At 34.3% G+C, this 16,761-nt stretch overlaps 1 protein-coding gene across 1 annotated transcript; it reads left to right on the plus strand.

Annotated features, from left to right (window-relative positions):
* The first annotated feature begins 1,398 nt into the window (after positions 1-1,398).
* On the plus strand, positions 1,399-5,896 carry LOC107604837 (zinc finger protein CONSTANS-LIKE 14-like). The gene is made up of 4 exons (XM_088491671.1): positions 1,399-2,544; positions 3,642-3,797; positions 4,676-4,935; positions 5,691-5,896. Exons 1-4 carry the CDS (start codon positions 1,780-1,782, stop codon positions 5,803-5,805), a joined length of 1,296 nt encoding a protein of 431 aa, XP_088347797.1. The 5' UTR covers positions 1,399-1,779; the 3' UTR covers positions 5,806-5,896.
* The last annotated feature ends 10,865 nt before the right edge of the window (positions 5,897-16,761 follow it).

Here is a 16,761-nt window from a genome sequence, read left to right on the forward strand (position 1 = left end):
CAAAATGCACAAATTTTGGTCAATTTAGAACCAATTTAAACTCCATCAATGCAAATAGGTAAAACAAGATGAGAATAAGCAATGAGTTTAAGAAGGTGACTAAAATGTTCAATAAAAAAAACTGAGGCAAATTTGCAAACAATCAAACATGTGGTATACAAAGTCATAGCAACATAAAATAGCATCAATATGGACCTTGCAACACCCATTCACCAAATTCAACAACAGTAATACCAAAAAATCAGCAGCCTTTAGTAGAAATGTATCAGAATAGCCGGCCAAACAATCCAAAAAATTTAAAATGTAAACTCGAAAAAGCACATAATGACATCATGAAACATTACTAGCAATGCATAAGGCAAAAAGCAACTAATCAGCATAAATTAGCAGAGCAGCAATATGAATCAACAAAATAAGTATTAAAATAACAATTTCCTAACAAAACAACAATAACAAACGAATCATCAAAACAGTTAAACATTGCTCAAATAAATTCAATAGCAAATTCTATCAATTCAGGTCAAAATAGTTAAATCGGTAGAAGCATGTTCCATCGTAGTATTTGTTCTCAGATTTTTCGAACCTTTTAAAGCTATTAATTTTCTTTGATTGAGTCTTCTGATTATTATCACTCATGACAATGGTATCATCTTAGGATTTTGATTTTGGGTAGAATTGGGGAAAATATTGTTTCTCATTTTCAAATAAAAAAGAAATGGAGAAGTAAACATTTTTTTCCCTTTTATCACGTTAGATTTCCGTCAGTCATATCACTAAATTTCGTTTAATAAAAAAGGTTTCCCTCATAGTTAGACAGATTTATAACGTTTTTAAATATTTAAAAAGTATAATTGTCATTAATAAAAATTAAGATTATTATTATGAGCGTTCTGAAAATCAAGGACATAATTGATAATTTTTATTCAATTACTTATTAACACATAAGAATAAGACGTTAAAGATGTAGAGGTTTTACCGTTTTACAATTTATTGAGTAAGCCCACGTGACTACATCGATTTATGGCGAAACTATAAAAAAGATCACATGTGAATTGTAGCAGGATAAAAGGTTTCACCATTTGTTGATTAAGTGTACAGTGCAGTAAAGTGTATACAGTTTTATTTTTAAGAGAACAACTAGGAACCAAAAACATATCAGCCAAAAATCAGCCAAAATGTGTTTGGATTCCATAAAAAATTGGGTTTTGATTTGTGTTTCCTGATCTCAAGAACAGTTTTCAAACAGATTATTCAAAAAATGATTCTAATTAAACGGTTTTGTTTATTTTTTGGCTAATCACCTTTTGGTTCGATATACTTTTCCATTTTTTTATGATGAGATTTATTTCATTTTTAGATTATAGGAATAATTAAGGAGAAGAAAGGAGTATTAGGAGCTGTAAATGGCAAAAGAGAGAGTTGCAGATGTACATCGTAAGGGTCGCCAGCTAGGTACAAAAAGCGAAGATATCTTCCCGCTGTGTACCCCACACCCGTCGCATTCATATCCTCCAGATTGCGTCTGCACCTTCCCATGCTTATCATGTGCACTTTCATCATAATCAATTCTATATCCCCACTATTCTACTCTATTCTTTACTACTACACTATACTCTCTCTCTCTTACAACACCCAACCTCTCACTTCTCTTCCCTAATTCAGTAATTCCCTTCTCCAAACCTCTCTTTCTTTTCTCATTTTAGTCCTTCTATAGTTCTATATTCTCTTTGATCATCAAAACGGTACCTAATATTCCAAAACGCAGAGAGCATCATCGTGATGATGTTGTTACCGTGCGACTACTGCGACTCCAAAACGGCAGTTCTCTTTTGCCGCGCCGACTCTGCCAAGCTCTGCATCTCATGTGACCAGCACGTGCACTCCGCCAACGCCCTCTCACTCAAGCACGTGCGCTCTCAGATTTGCGATAACTGCCGCAACGAACCTGCCGCCGTGCGATGCGCCACCGACAATCTCGTCCTCTGCAACGACTGCGACTCCGACGCACACAACAGTTCCTCCGTCGCCATCTCCCTCCACGCCCGCCACCGCCTCCATGGCTTCTCCGGCTGTCCCCCCGCCCTCGAAATCGCCGCCGCCTTAGGGATCGAGCTCAAGTTCAACTCCAACTGCAACGGCGGCTCCGGTAACACATCTGGATTCGACGAGATTAAAGGTCCGGTTGTGCCGATCGTGAAGGACAAGGTGTATGAGCAGGTGCTGGAGATGGCGAGAAGGAACGGCACGGCGGCGGATCGAAACGAAGAAGTTGAAGCTGGATTGTGCCCTGATACGCCGCCGTGCGTTCAGGGTGCTGAGGAGAAGGGTGAATTGAATACTTGTAACAGTTTTAGTAACAATAAGAGGAGTGCGAATCGTAACAACAATAACAAGAATAACGATGATGAGTTGTTGATGGAACAAACGCCGTTCACTTCTTTGTTGATGCTGCCTTCTGATGGCGGAAGCGTGAAGAGAAATGATTGCGGCAGTGAAGGGGATCTTCTCTGGAATAATTGCAATCCTGCGTATCAGCCTCCTCAGGTTTCGATTTCTTTCTTTCTTTCTTTCTTTTAGAGTATATGAATCATGTTATCAGATTTTGGTGTCAAAGAATAACAAAAAACGTATAGGGAAGGGTAATTCAGGATTAAGAATGAAGGTCGAATCAGTCAATTTGAAGTTGAAAGATCAATTTGTTCTGTTAATAACTACTTTAAGATTCGGTTCGCGTGCCTGATTCCATTGTTTTATAGAATTTCAAGCTTTTGTATTATTATTATTAAATTTAATTTAATTATTTGTTTTTGAAGGTTTGGTTATAACTGGGGGGGAAAAAATTAATGGGTAATGATGGCTTCAAGCTGCAAGGCTGGATGGATAGAGTTGACAAAATAGAGATCTGGGTTTATAGCCTTTTCTGTATTTGAGACGTGTCATAGTGCCTTAGTGTGTATTTAGGATGAGTGTTTGTATTAATATGAAATAACATGACGAACTAGTTTATTAGTCTGTTTCAAAATTATTAGTGTTAGAGTTTCAGTTTACTTTAATTTTGAATGGGTGGGTTTTCTTAGTCAATCTTGATTACTTGGACAACTAGGCCTGCTAACCTTTCGTTGTCATTTACTTTGATACTTTTCTAAATGATCGTTTCGTTCAAGCTTAAATTTTATTTAGTCAATGGTCACCCCAATGATTGCCAAAATAGGTAGTTGATTGTAGGGTTTCCTTTACATGATGATATTTAAGCTTGAAATTTGACAACAAAGTTTCTTGATCAAGTCCCTTTATACTTTTACCATCATGCATTTTCATTATGCTAACTATCTCAAAGCTTCTTTATGCTTCAACTTGAGGTAAAAAATTATAGGTAAGAATAGCCTTAAGCTCTTTGTAAAACTGTAAATCTGTAAATCTGATCTGCAAATCATTGAAAGTATACTCTTTCATTGCTTCTCTTTAATTGTATTTGAATTTTATGCCTTCCCCTTAAGTTAGGGGCATTTTTATATTTTGTGCTTATAATCAAACTTACTGTGGAGTACTATGTATTGGTGTGTGTAAACATGGAATGAATGGATTTTAGGGATGAAATATATGCTAATTAGTGCTATACATTACGTTTTCCCTCCCTGCAGGTATGGGATTTTCAGTTACAAAAATCAAGAGATTGCAGTGAAGCAGGAATGATGTCATTTGATAATCTAGATGAAGCTTCATTAGTGATTCCAAAAACATTGCAAGATGTGCACAATATCAACTCCTCAACAATTGATGATATTCTATCAAGAAATGTAAGTTATTATTTGCACTGAATGATTTTCATTTTATGCATAGTTTTATATTTGTCTTTACTCATGCGGGTTGCTAGAGGAGTCCACTGAATTGCGGTTTTTATGGAAATGCAATGAAATGACTTTGAACTGTAAAGACCTGCTGAGCTTCATTTGGTTGGGTTCACTAATGTGGAAGATGCTTGAGCTTGACCAAATACTGTATTGGTTCTTGTCTTCCTATACTGATGTATATGCTAGATTCTGAGATTTTGACTGAGTTTAATCATAATGAATCCAAATGTTGCACCAAATTAAAATTGAAAAAGATAAAATAAAATCAACATTGAAAGTGAAAGTTGCAGTACATGTGGGCTTATGGCTTTGAAATCTAAACACACTGACAAAATTGTGGGCCTTTAGAGCTTTCATTTGAAGTGTACCTACTCCAGAGTTCACATGGGGAGGGACAATGGAGGATGACATGATTTTATTGCTGTAGATGCACTGAAAGTCTTGCAAGTTGCATTGTGATGTTCCCTATTTTTAACCTATAAGCTATATACACTACAAGCACACACAACAGCAGATCGATTGTGATGTCACAAATTTAATTCTACTTCACTTTCTCAGCTTGAGATGGTACTTTAAAAATAGTCATGTAATGATAGTATTAATATGCTGTGACTCTGTAAACCCTATTCCAGATGGCAGTGTTTGGCTTGCAACTTTATTGATTTCATGAATTGGGAGCTGAAATTGAAGTGAGCTTGCTAACTAATCAATTTACATGAAACTTGGGCTTTTACCTGGTTTTTGTCATTCATTATTGCCCCATATATCGCCGAGAGAGAGTAATGAATCAATTATTTTTTTTTCTTTTTATGAAAAATTTTCAGAATCAATCGGATCAGTCGTCTTCAAACCATGTGATGAAGAACGAAGAAAGCAACAAGAAACCTAGAGGTGGATTATCATCAGAGTCCAAATTGGTTGAACCCATAACATACAGTAGCACCAACAATGCCGCATACATGGAGCATCTCGTGAGTGGGAGTGAAAATGTTAGCACCATAAAGGACAAGGTTAACTTTGAAGAGCTGACTAAAAATAGAGGGGATGCCATGTTACGCTACAAGGAAAAGAAGAAAACTCGAAGGTATAATTCATTTTATAATATATTGTTTTCTGCACATTTAAAACGTGTTTCTACTTGGACACCAACTTTATCAGTCGGTAGATACATCAATGATGATGTCTTCACATGAAGATCACATTATAAATAGTTAGATGGTTCAATCAAATATATTTAGTCAAACATGTCAATTCATCTAATAGTTCACAATGTGATTTTATGTGAAGACATCATCATTGAAGTATCCACCTTATCACTCACTATTAATCACCTATTCACCAGAATTGGATCTTCTCTTTTTTTAACTTCACTTGAGGGTGTAAAGTGTGATTTTTCACTATACAGTTTATAAGTGAGACTAAGAAAAAACATGAAAGAGAAAATAATATAATTAAAAATCACACTTTATTTATACCTTCAATTGAAGGAAAAAAAATTGAGAGGATTTACTCACTCATCTACTTTCTACTTCTACACCCTTAGCTTTGAATGCTCCAAAAAATTTGTTTTGCCCAGCAAATGGTGGAGCCCATGCTACGGTACACGTTTTTATTGTGCTTAACTGCTTATTAACTGGTGGATCCCATGCTACGGCACACTTCTGTCAATCAATACTGAAAATTCAATCGATTTCCAGTTACACACTTATACATAAAGCACTGTCTATTTTGATTTTTGACCCTCAGGCCTCAGTATGTTTTAAAGCATGTCCTTTATTTTATTTTTGGAAATATCACATTTTTTTTCATCTCAAAAGACAGGAATTTAATTTTGTGCAGGTACGATAAGCACATTCGCTATGAATCGAGAAAAGCGAGGGCTGATACGAGAAAAAGGGTGAAAGGACGATTTGTGAAGGCAAGTGATGCAAGTGATGTTCAAAACGAAGAATGATATTAAGAAATGTGACACTAGTTCATGGCCCTTTGTGTAAATATATCTTTACACTAAATGAGAAATAATATATTGTAGTTTTCTTTAGAAACTCCCTGAGTATTTATTGATTTGTTTGATTCGTGTTTTGGGTGGATGGTTTATTTGAAGTTTAGTTGGTTAACGTGTAGTGTATCGGAGTAAACCAGTCAATTAAATTGGTTTGGATAGGTTCAGATAACCGATTCACTTGAGGCAAAATCAGATATCGTTCATTCATGCGTAAGAATTGAAGTTTAAATTTAATTATTGTCAATGTAATAAAAAAAAAGACCTTAATTTCGGAGCAGAGATGGACATCACAAATATTTGGAGAGAAAACAAGGATATTCAGTGGATAGCAAGAAATAGTTTATGGATTTTAGTGGGGGATAGAATGGACAGTATGGAAGGAAAACTAGACTTTGGGGGGACCCTACCAAATTTTCGAGTTCTGCTGTTTCTAGGATGTCGTTATTATATGCGATTACATGAAGGCAAAATGAAGGTCGGGGACTTGCACTTTTAAGCCTAATAATTTTTACAACATTTGCATGTGTCCTCTTTATTTTTATTTTTTTTTTTTATTTCGTTTGGTAGAAATAGAACAGCTAGTAATTACTTTCATTTGCATTGAGTTCCTTTTTTTTTTTTTTTCCAAGTTGATTCTATAGCTTTTTTTTTTTTTTGAGTGGTCACTTTAGTTTTATATTTTTGTTTATTTTGTTGGTTCTTAAAGTTACAAATCCTTCCTTTTTCTTTCATTCTTTCTTTCTTTTTTGGTTGTTTATAAGAGTAGATTCTAGTGATCAAAATCAGTTTAGAAGAAAATGTTACGACTAGCTAAGAGTCTAGGACAGTTAACTTTGTTAGCTAGCTTACTGTGCAAGGTATTGACTCTGCATAAACTAAAAGAAAATTAACTAAAGTGTAGAAATTTTAAAAAGTAAAAAAAAGAGAGAAATTTTGAGGCTAAAATTTTTATATATGGATAATTTTAATGTGAAATACAAAAATATTTGATGATTTTGGTGTTCTACAGGGTTGTGGTAGTAGCACAAAATGTCACTAACGTTTTGCAATAAAAAAAATTATTTTAATTATTAAAACACAAAACGTCACTGACGTTTTGTTAAAAAAATATTATTTTAATTGAAGAAACACAAAACGTCATTGACGTTTTGTAAATGGCCATAGTTGTGTTCAACACACAGTTTGGTTCATGACGAAGGATTTCACCTCTAGTAATACAATATTAAAAAGAAAAAGTTCAAATTTTGAAATCCAAAATCCTAAAATTAGGCTAGCTCTTCGTGACTTGTATTTCCTCCATTGGTGTGGTAAACAGAGTTGATCTTCTGGTCAAGATTGGGCCCTGGTGTGGGTATGAAGGTGCGCTAGTCCAAAAATCAGACTCAAGAAATCTGCCATGCTAGTGTTGCCAGCAACTAATTTGGGTTGGCTAAATAGTCAAATTATTCGTCCGTTTAAACTAGGGTCGGAGATTCAAATCCCGTCTTATGCAGCAACTCATAGCCAGTAACAGATCTTTAAATAGAGCTCAGATCTATGATAGATTAATTTTTAATATATCAGATTAGAAGATACTGTAGGAAATAAACTGTCACCATTACTACATGCACGGTCTCAATCTTCATGTGAAAAATTTAATGATAAATACGAAAGAATTGATGTGAATGCAGGAGGTAATTCTTTAGCTATCTACAACGTACAAAGAGGTAATAATCTATCCCATGGTCTCCTTAGTAACGTAATATATGAATTAATTAATTAAAATGGTACAAGTTAAACTTCCCCATATATAAAAATGAGAAGGTTTAGGGGTCAGCAACTTTTGTATTTTGTGGCCAACACTTAATCATTAAAAAAAAAGTAAGTGATCTCCCACCATTAGATGTAATCTCACACCATTAAAATCACTATTGATGGCCAAATTAATGGTTACAAAACACAAAAGTTGCTGCCCTCTAGCGCTCCTCTATAAAAATATATGTTATACATATACTCAATGCATTAAAGTTAAGTTCAAATTGTTTGGCAAATTTAAGGTGAGATAGTGTCAAAATACATCTCCAGACCTCCTTGGTCATTACTACTGCTTAGCTTATATTGTATGGGCATACATTCTTGGAAGGTGATATATGATGGGACCCACTAGTTTCTTCGTCCTTAATCCATGTTCCAAGATTTCCATGTCTAACCTAGGACCGACCTTACGTTATATAAACGTCTCATATCATATATCCATGCAAGCCTGGCCAATCGCATTTTTAAACATATGTAAATCCAATACAAAGAGAGATCTTTTGCTGCATTTTAATTTGTAAGGTTTCCAAGGTCAACCATTTTTATTAAAGAAATTGCATTGTAAAGCTTTTATACATCGAATATATGGTAACTTATTGTATTGTAGAGTATGTTAAGTTGTTAACAAGTACTCGTAGCAAAATTTTTAAATAAAAAAGAAAGAAAGAAAGACCGAAAGAGAGTAGGGAAATGTTTTCCTTACGAAGGGTATGACAATGCTATGGGATCAAAGTAACATGGCTTCATCACATCTTTAATAGGTAATTTATACATAGTTTTATTTATTTATTTTTCATTATTATTACTTCTCTTTGTTTTAAGATATTTGATTAAAAACAAAAGAATAATATTAAGTAACTAACTTTTTTTTAACTAACATCAGCCAATTTTTTTAAAATTATTATTATTATTATCTTAAATTTTAAATTCGAAATTATAAATCGGGCCTGTGCACCAATATTGTCCCTCAGTTTTCAAATACTCTAAATGCACCTTCCAATTTGAACTCCATGCGAAATCCTGGTCCTTCCACCCAATTGCAGCATGACTCAGCAGCCGGAGCGCTGAGCTGGCGATTCCACCTCTACGTAGGCCACCCGAACGACGTCGTTTTGCTTGGAGGGGGTGGATGAATCAGAACGGTGTCGTTTTATGATAGAGAGGATTTGAAAGGTTGCTTGGGAAAAGGGTTTATCATTTGTTAGTCTTTCTTCTACTTCTCTTCAAACGTTTCTTCTCCCTTTCGTCCAGAGAATGCTGTCACACTAGGGCACGTTCTGGTTAGTGCTTTTCTGAGCTCATTGGCAGGAGAAGGAAGGATGCCAATCGTAGGAAGTTGGTGAACCAGAGGATATCATCATCGTCAGCATCAACAAGGTTAGAAATACAGTGTGTAGTTGAAGTTAAATTTTTTTTTTTGGGTTTTCATTGATGGCTCTTCAGGTGATGTCATTACAAGAAAATGAGACATTTGTAACAAAAATTTTGTAACAAATTTAAAATTGTTACAAAAAATTATTTTTTTGGAACAAAAATTAGTAATTGTTACATAATAATAATGTTTTGTAACAACAATACAATTTGTTACAAAACGTTTTGATATTTTGTAACGACTTGATTTTTTGTTACAAATTATATTGGCTTTTGTAACGAACCAGTGTTTTGTTACAAAATTTTAAAATATTTTGTAACAAAAGATGAAATTGTTGCAAAAGTTTAAAATATTTTGTAACAAAAAATTAATTTGTCACAAAATTCAATATTGTTTGTAATAAATTATTTGTTTGTCACAAAATACAAGAATTTTTGTAACTAAAAAAATTATTTTAAAATATTAAAATCTTTAAGATAATTTTATTTTATTTTAAAAATTTTATTTTTTAAAATATTATTTGTGTTAATTAATTATTTTTTATAAAAAATTAAAGATTAAATGATTTATTTTTAAAAATGATATATATTATTTTATATTTTTTTATAAAATTAATATATAATTTTACTAATAATTAAGTTTTAAATGTCGATTAAAAATTAATTTTTTAAATTAAAAAAATTAATTATTAAACATAAATAAAAATAATTAAATTTAAAAATAAAAATAAATATAAAAAATAAAAATTCTAATTCTACCCTTCACCTTTATTTTTCATTCTACTGTTTGCCATTTTCATCCATTTAAATAAAATTTTGAAAAATTTTCTTAAGAATAAAATATAGAGTTCTGATTTTTTTCCCTACCATAATCCAACTGTAATATCCCAAATTTTTTGATAATTAAATTTATTATATTTGTTGAGGATTTTATTTTTAAAAAATTATTTTATTAAAAGAAATTAAATAAAGCTTTATGATACTTTAAATTTAAAAATAATTAGGAGTTATATGTAATTTTTATAATAATTAGAGCTTAAATTAATTAGAATTTTTATATAATCTTTATTAGATATTTGGTATAATTGAAATTATAATTTTAGTAATTGAAAAATAAGAAAGAAATATATAATTTAATTAACATAAATTCTCTATCATTATTAATTTGAACTTGTAGAAATTAATTTATTAAAAATGATTAGATTGATTTTTATAAATACTTTAAGTTTAAGTCAGTTAATATTTATGTACAATTTTTATTATAGTTAATTATTTTATAATTTATCTAAAAATTTCTAATTTTATATTTTTTCCAAAAACAAACCCTAATTCTCAAATTAAAAATTCTAACTCTAATTTTACCCTAACCTTACCCACATCCACTCACTCACTCACTGTAACATCCCACATTTTTGAAAATCTAATTATGAATAAATTGTGATTTTATCTTATTAAATTTAAATTTTATAATTTTAGAAATTATTTTATTAGAAATAATTAAATAGATTCGGAGATAGTTTTATTTTGAATCAATTAATATTCTTAAGTAATCTTATTATAATGGAATATTTTGTATAATTTTAGTAATTAAAAAATAAGAAAGAATTGTACAATTTAATAATTTAATTTAAGTAACTTTTATTTTGAAAAAGTTACGATTTATTTTATTAATTTGATATCTTATTTTATAAATTAGAAAGGTTATATAATTTAATTTAGGTAATTGATATTTCGAGTTTAACTGTATTTTATAAAATGTGATTAGTATGTTTACTTTATAATTTAAATTAAAAATAATTATTTGGGCTCATTGATATGTTGATAAATAAAATCTTATGCGTTTTGAAAGTAATCTTTATAGTATTATATTTAAATCTTAAATTGTTATTCTATCTCAAATATTTTGTAAAAGTTGTTATATTACTCGTATATATTTTACCTTAACCCTGAATTCCTAATTAAAAACCTAATTTTGCCCTAAATTAACGAAACATACGCACAAACAGAATGGGAAAGAATAGAAACAGGGGAAGCTCGAAGGGGAAGAGAGAGAGCTCGGGGAAGAAAAAGGAAGAAGAGGAAGAAGGGGGTCGTCGTCGGGGGAGGAGGAGACTGCCGCCGTCGTGAGCCATCACTGCGCGTTGCCGTCGAGTACACGGACCAGAGGGAGACGCGAGCAGTGACCGAGAGGAAGCTCCGTCCTCGTCACCGTTCCATCGTCGCTGTTGAAGCCAACCTCGTTGTCGTTGAAGAAGCTGCGCGTTTAGCTGAATCGTCGCGGCTAAACCGCTGCTGTGCCGCCATCAAGTCTGAGTTGAAGAAAGGAGACATGGAGTCGGCGTCGCCCAGAGAGAAATGCAACAGCGTCTGCTACTGCTACTGCTACTGCATCTGCCCTTGATCCTGCCACTCTTGTGGAAGTGGATATCCAGCAGGCTGAGATTGATCTGTCTCAGCCCTCATACTCTGAAGCAGAAGACTCCCAAAAGGTATTGTGTACAATAATGCTTCATGTAATGTGTTTTTATTATTTAGCATTCATCTTATTTTCTAGGCCTTATTACTGTCTGCATTGCAGGAGCATCAACACAAAAGGAAGACACCTACAAAACTTGGAAAACTGCCACTTAGAAGAAGGTCACCTACTCCGATTGGCTCTACATCATTAAATCCAATGGAGGGAGCTAGTGATGCAACTGCAGCACGGTTGGCCAACTTCCTCAAGTTTGTGCCCACCGCAGGGTTCAAACCGCCAAGAAAGAAGTGATTATGTCCATAGCTTTAGGTTGAAATTGCGAAAGTTTACGTGTTTTGTGAAACAATTATCTTTGTCTTTTTTGTCTGGTCATGGTGATTCATAGACACCTCTGCAACTTTTAAATACTAACTAAGTTGCTGGAATATAGCTGAAACAATGCTCAGTATTTTTTTGCTTGTTCTTGTGATCACTGCATTATTGCAGACTTTTATATGAACTAGTGTTATTGTCATTCAGTTATGAATTATGCCTTATGTTAGCTTTCGCTATTGTTGCTTATCTAACATAATTGGGTGTTCAATTCCGTTTACAAAAACAAAACCAAATAGAAACATTCCACCAACCAACACATTCAATATATCAAAATCAATCTAATACCAATTACATTGTTTATAAAATGGAATAAACTAACATCATGGTTCTGTGCTTCAGTTCTGAGCCTAATCAAACCTTCAACAGTAACATCAACACAAACACAAATAACACGAATACCCCTAAACCAAGCACTTGGACCATCACTTTTACATTTTTCACATCTGCTTCCAGTTTATCCACCTTCCATGCAATGTTCATCTTCATCCCACCATGCTCATCTTCTTCATCAGACTTCACCGGCACCTCATCATGTACAGAGTCTGCCTAGACAAATAACCCACACCAATTCTTTTCACTAGTCTGCAGATATGCATCAACCTTATCAAACAACTACCTCAAATAACCAACACTTGAAATTTCAGCCAGTAAATGCACTCACATTATAATTCGGACACCCGAAGAACGGCTTATTAAGATGAGTCTTCGTCCCTGACCACCGAAGGACAGGCCTGCACCCACAACCGCACCACTCTGGAACTGCTGAATGCCGGCTACGCACATTGTTCCTTTTCCAGTTTCTGGTCGCAGATAAGCAATTCAACCTTCTAGAAGCGTGACTGTCACTCATAGTGGGAGAGGAGGAAGAAGAAGAATAATAGGATGAAATCGAACAACAGTCAGACCAAGCAGAGGGTAGAAGCCGAAGACCTTAAGCTGGATGACGAACTAATTCATAGAGGAAGAAGGAAGAACTACGTTAGGGTTTATAATTGGTACCAGGGACTAATTTGGGGATTTTTGGATCATATTCCACATCAGCTAGCCGTTTAAGGTGACCTACGTGGAGGTGGAATCGCCAGCTCAGCGCTCCGGCTGCTGAGTCATGCCGAAATTGGGTGGAAGGACCAGGATTTCGCAAGGAGCTCAAATTGGAGGGTGCATTTAGAGCATTTGGAAATTGAGGGACAACATTGGTGCATGGGCCCAATCCGGAGGACCACTTTGGGGATTTACTCTGTAAATTTTACATGAATCCCCCAAATTCAAAAACGTTACGTAAATGTTTCCATGCATGTTTTTATGTAAATAAATTTGAATTTGACTTGATAGTATTAAATCGAATGTATTTGATTCAAATTAGTTGATGCACCGGATTTACATGTAAATCGAATTCATTGAATTCAAATTAGGCTAACTTGAACTAAATCGAATCAAGATGCTTTGAATTACATTGAGCACTACTAAATCGAATTAAATAATTTTGATTTAGTTACCCTAAGTAAATCAAATGAAATAAAGTCAATTTATACTCAATAGTGACTAGTGGTAAATCGAGTCCAATAGGTTCGATTTACTATGAAATGTCCTACATGTATAAATCGAAAGAAATTAATTTAATTTAGTATATTCCTAACTTATAAAAATACGAGTTGAACGTGAATTTCTCATTATAGTGGGACTCACAATGGCTGGTGATGAGAGATTTTTAGTTATGGTGCACTATAGAAGGTCGATTAAGAAAAAAATGCGATCGAAAATTAAATTTACTAATAAGGATCCATTGAGTATTTTTCCCAAACCTTTGACGAGTTTCACCAAGTTTCCGAATACTATACTCCAAAAAATGGGGCTACATGGCGTGTGGAGAAGTTATTCTACAGAATCCCAATTTTTGTGTTGTGCGATGATGTGAAGTACGATTCATTTGTCATAGGCAGTGACGAAGATTTGCAAGTTCTATTCCATTGTCGTCGTCAGTTTCCCGAGGTGAGGACCCTTGAGCTATCGCCAAGCTTGTAGATATGGTTTGTAGTTCAGGAGGTTCGAACCAAAATCCTTAATCCTCAGCAATGCCAACCTGCTCTAGTTCAGTGCCTCTTGGTGCCTTGTCATATGTGCCGGTGATTGCAAATGAGGCAGTTTTAGTTGCATCTCCGTCCTTTGCAGATGATCTAAACCGCAGTCGTGATGGAGAAATAGGTGATACTCGACCCTTGGGTGAGCTTGCAATTGCGATGGCCGGTACTCTGTTATGGTCTCGGTTTCCGGAGAGGGTGAAGTACCGAATGATGTTGAGGATGTACTGCATGATGATGATAATGATGTGGAGCCCTCCACGATTGCTAATGATAGTGATGATGACATAGCAAGGACTACTCCAGTTGTGGGTAGTGGAGCATCTAGTTCAGGAATTCAACAGTACCCTCACACTTTTCAACTTTGGACTTGGATGCCATGGTACAGCAATGGGATCCGGGAGTACCTGTTGGTTTTGGGGCTAGCGATACACAAAATACAGGAGCTCTAGATGAGTTCTAGGTTAGTCAGCAATTTCAGGATAAAAAAGAGGTCCTGTTAAGCGTGAAGACTTATAGCATCCGCCGTGGGTTGAGTAAAAAGTGTTGGAATCCGATCATCGCAAGTACTATGGGAAGTGTAAGGAATCCGGCAAAGGGTGCACATTGGATGATTCAGATCAGTCTCTGCCAGCACAGAAGTATTTGGGAGATAAAACGGTACAATAGACCTCATACTTGTTTGGCTATATCGATATCTAGTGACCACAGGATGCTTGATTATCATGTGATATCGGCCTTCATACTGCCTATGATTAGAGCTGATGATGCCGTCTCGATCAAGGTACTACAGAATGCAACAGAGGCATATTTCAATTTTAGGCCGACTTACAGGAGAGTTTGGTTGGCTAAGTAGAAGGTCGTGGCACAAATTTACGAAGATTAGAAAAAGACATATAATGATTTGCCGTAATAGGTACTGGGTGTGCAGATCATGATGCCAGGTAGTGTCGCATTGTTAAGGACGAGTCCTATGCGAGTCGGTGGGCAAGTGGATGAGACATCAGCTTATTTCCATCGGCTTTTTTGGACATTCCCACCGTGTATCGAGGCCTTCCGTCATTGCAAGCCATTGGTTAGTGTCGACAAGACTCATTTGTACGGTAAATACGGGGGAACACTGCTCATCACGATTGCTCAGGACGGCAACTCCAATATCATTCCTGTTGCATTCGCACTTGTGGAGGGTGAGAATGCAGAATCATGATCATTCTTTCTATCTCACATTTGGCAGCATGTAATGCTTCAACCGAGTATTCTAGTCATATTGAATAGGCACAATGGGATAAAGGCTGCATTGGAGGCTCCTGATGGTGGTTGGCTTCTGCCTAATGCATACCGGACATTTTGTATCCGTTACGTGGCTGCGAATTTTGCCCTAAGTTTCAACGACAAAGATGCATGAAGGTTTTCAGTGAGACTGAGGTCGAGTTTCACTACTGGTTCGACATCTTCCGATCCAAAGATGCTGAAATGTGTGACTGGGCTAATTGGATTGACTATACACAGTAGACTCAGCATCGGGACGAAGGTTGGAGATTCGGGCATATGACTACAAATATCTCGGAGTGTATAAACTCGATACTAAAGGGTGTAAGGTACCTTTCAGTGTGTTCGTTGGTGAAGTCCACTTATGGGAGATTGGCCGAGCTATTTGTTCGCAAAGGAAGAGAGGCCTAAACTACTTTTCGCTAAATATAAAACTAATAACTTAAAAAATTTAACAGAACCTACAATCACTACTCTAACTAATATTTTTAGGTACCATTTCAAATTTTTGCTAATAAATCACTACTTCTAACCACCGTTTATATTGAAAAAATTAATTTCCTAATTTCTAACTAAGGTCTATAAACAACTACTAGAGGAAGCATGTTAACATTACTAGCATGACTAAATTATATTGAAAAAAAATTTTCATTCACTAACCTATTCATGGAAGGCACTAACAATATGCGCGACTCCATCTAACCGATAGATACGGTTTGGATCGTCCTCTATGTGTTCAGATTTGAAGTTTGTTGAGTATATTGCCAAAATTTTCGTTCAGGTTTGATTGTGGTAGGGTTGGGTGAGAGTGATTAGTAATTCGAACCAGTTCAATTCGAACTCTATATATAGACCTCATACAAGTAAATTGACTCTATTGATATCGATGTACCAATGATCTTCAATGGCTATAAATCGAAGCTAATGAATTTAATTTAGTAGGGATGGTAAATCAAAACCACTTATTTCAATTTAGTATAAACACAATTCGAAACCCATAGATTTAATTTACTATGTACTTCTCAACCCAACGTATAAAACTTACTAAATCGAAGTTATCTACTCGATTTTTTCTTGAAATTACTAAATTGAATCAAGTTGATTCGAATTATATTCAAAATCCCTAAATCGAATATATCAATTTACATATAAATAAGCAAAAGGACTTGCACGTAATCTTTTTTGTTGAGACTTTCACGTAATATTACAATAAATTTAGTTTATGAACGTGTTTTATCTTTATAAATTTTTAATCCTAAATTTAAATTATAAACCTAAACACTAAAGTTGACAAACTAAAATTCACTTATCCATACTTTCTCAAAAACGAAAATATTAATGTTTTAGCATAATTGTTCATATTCTTTTAATAACATTCTAACTTTAATTTTACTCGAATAAGTATGCGACTTTTAAATATCTCTTTAAGATCCCAACATATAGAGCTCTATTATTAGAAATTTAGAACTTAATTAATTTGACTCAGTATATATATCTATATATATATATATATATATTAAACCTTGTAATAATTTGTTTGGA

Source organism: Arachis ipaensis, chromosome B6 (genome assembly GCF_059453495.1).
Source record: "Arachis ipaensis isolate K30076 ecotype BB chromosome B6, ASM5945349v1, whole genome shotgun sequence".
NCBI classification, from domain to species: Eukaryota; Viridiplantae; Streptophyta; class Magnoliopsida; order Fabales; family Fabaceae; genus Arachis; species Arachis ipaensis.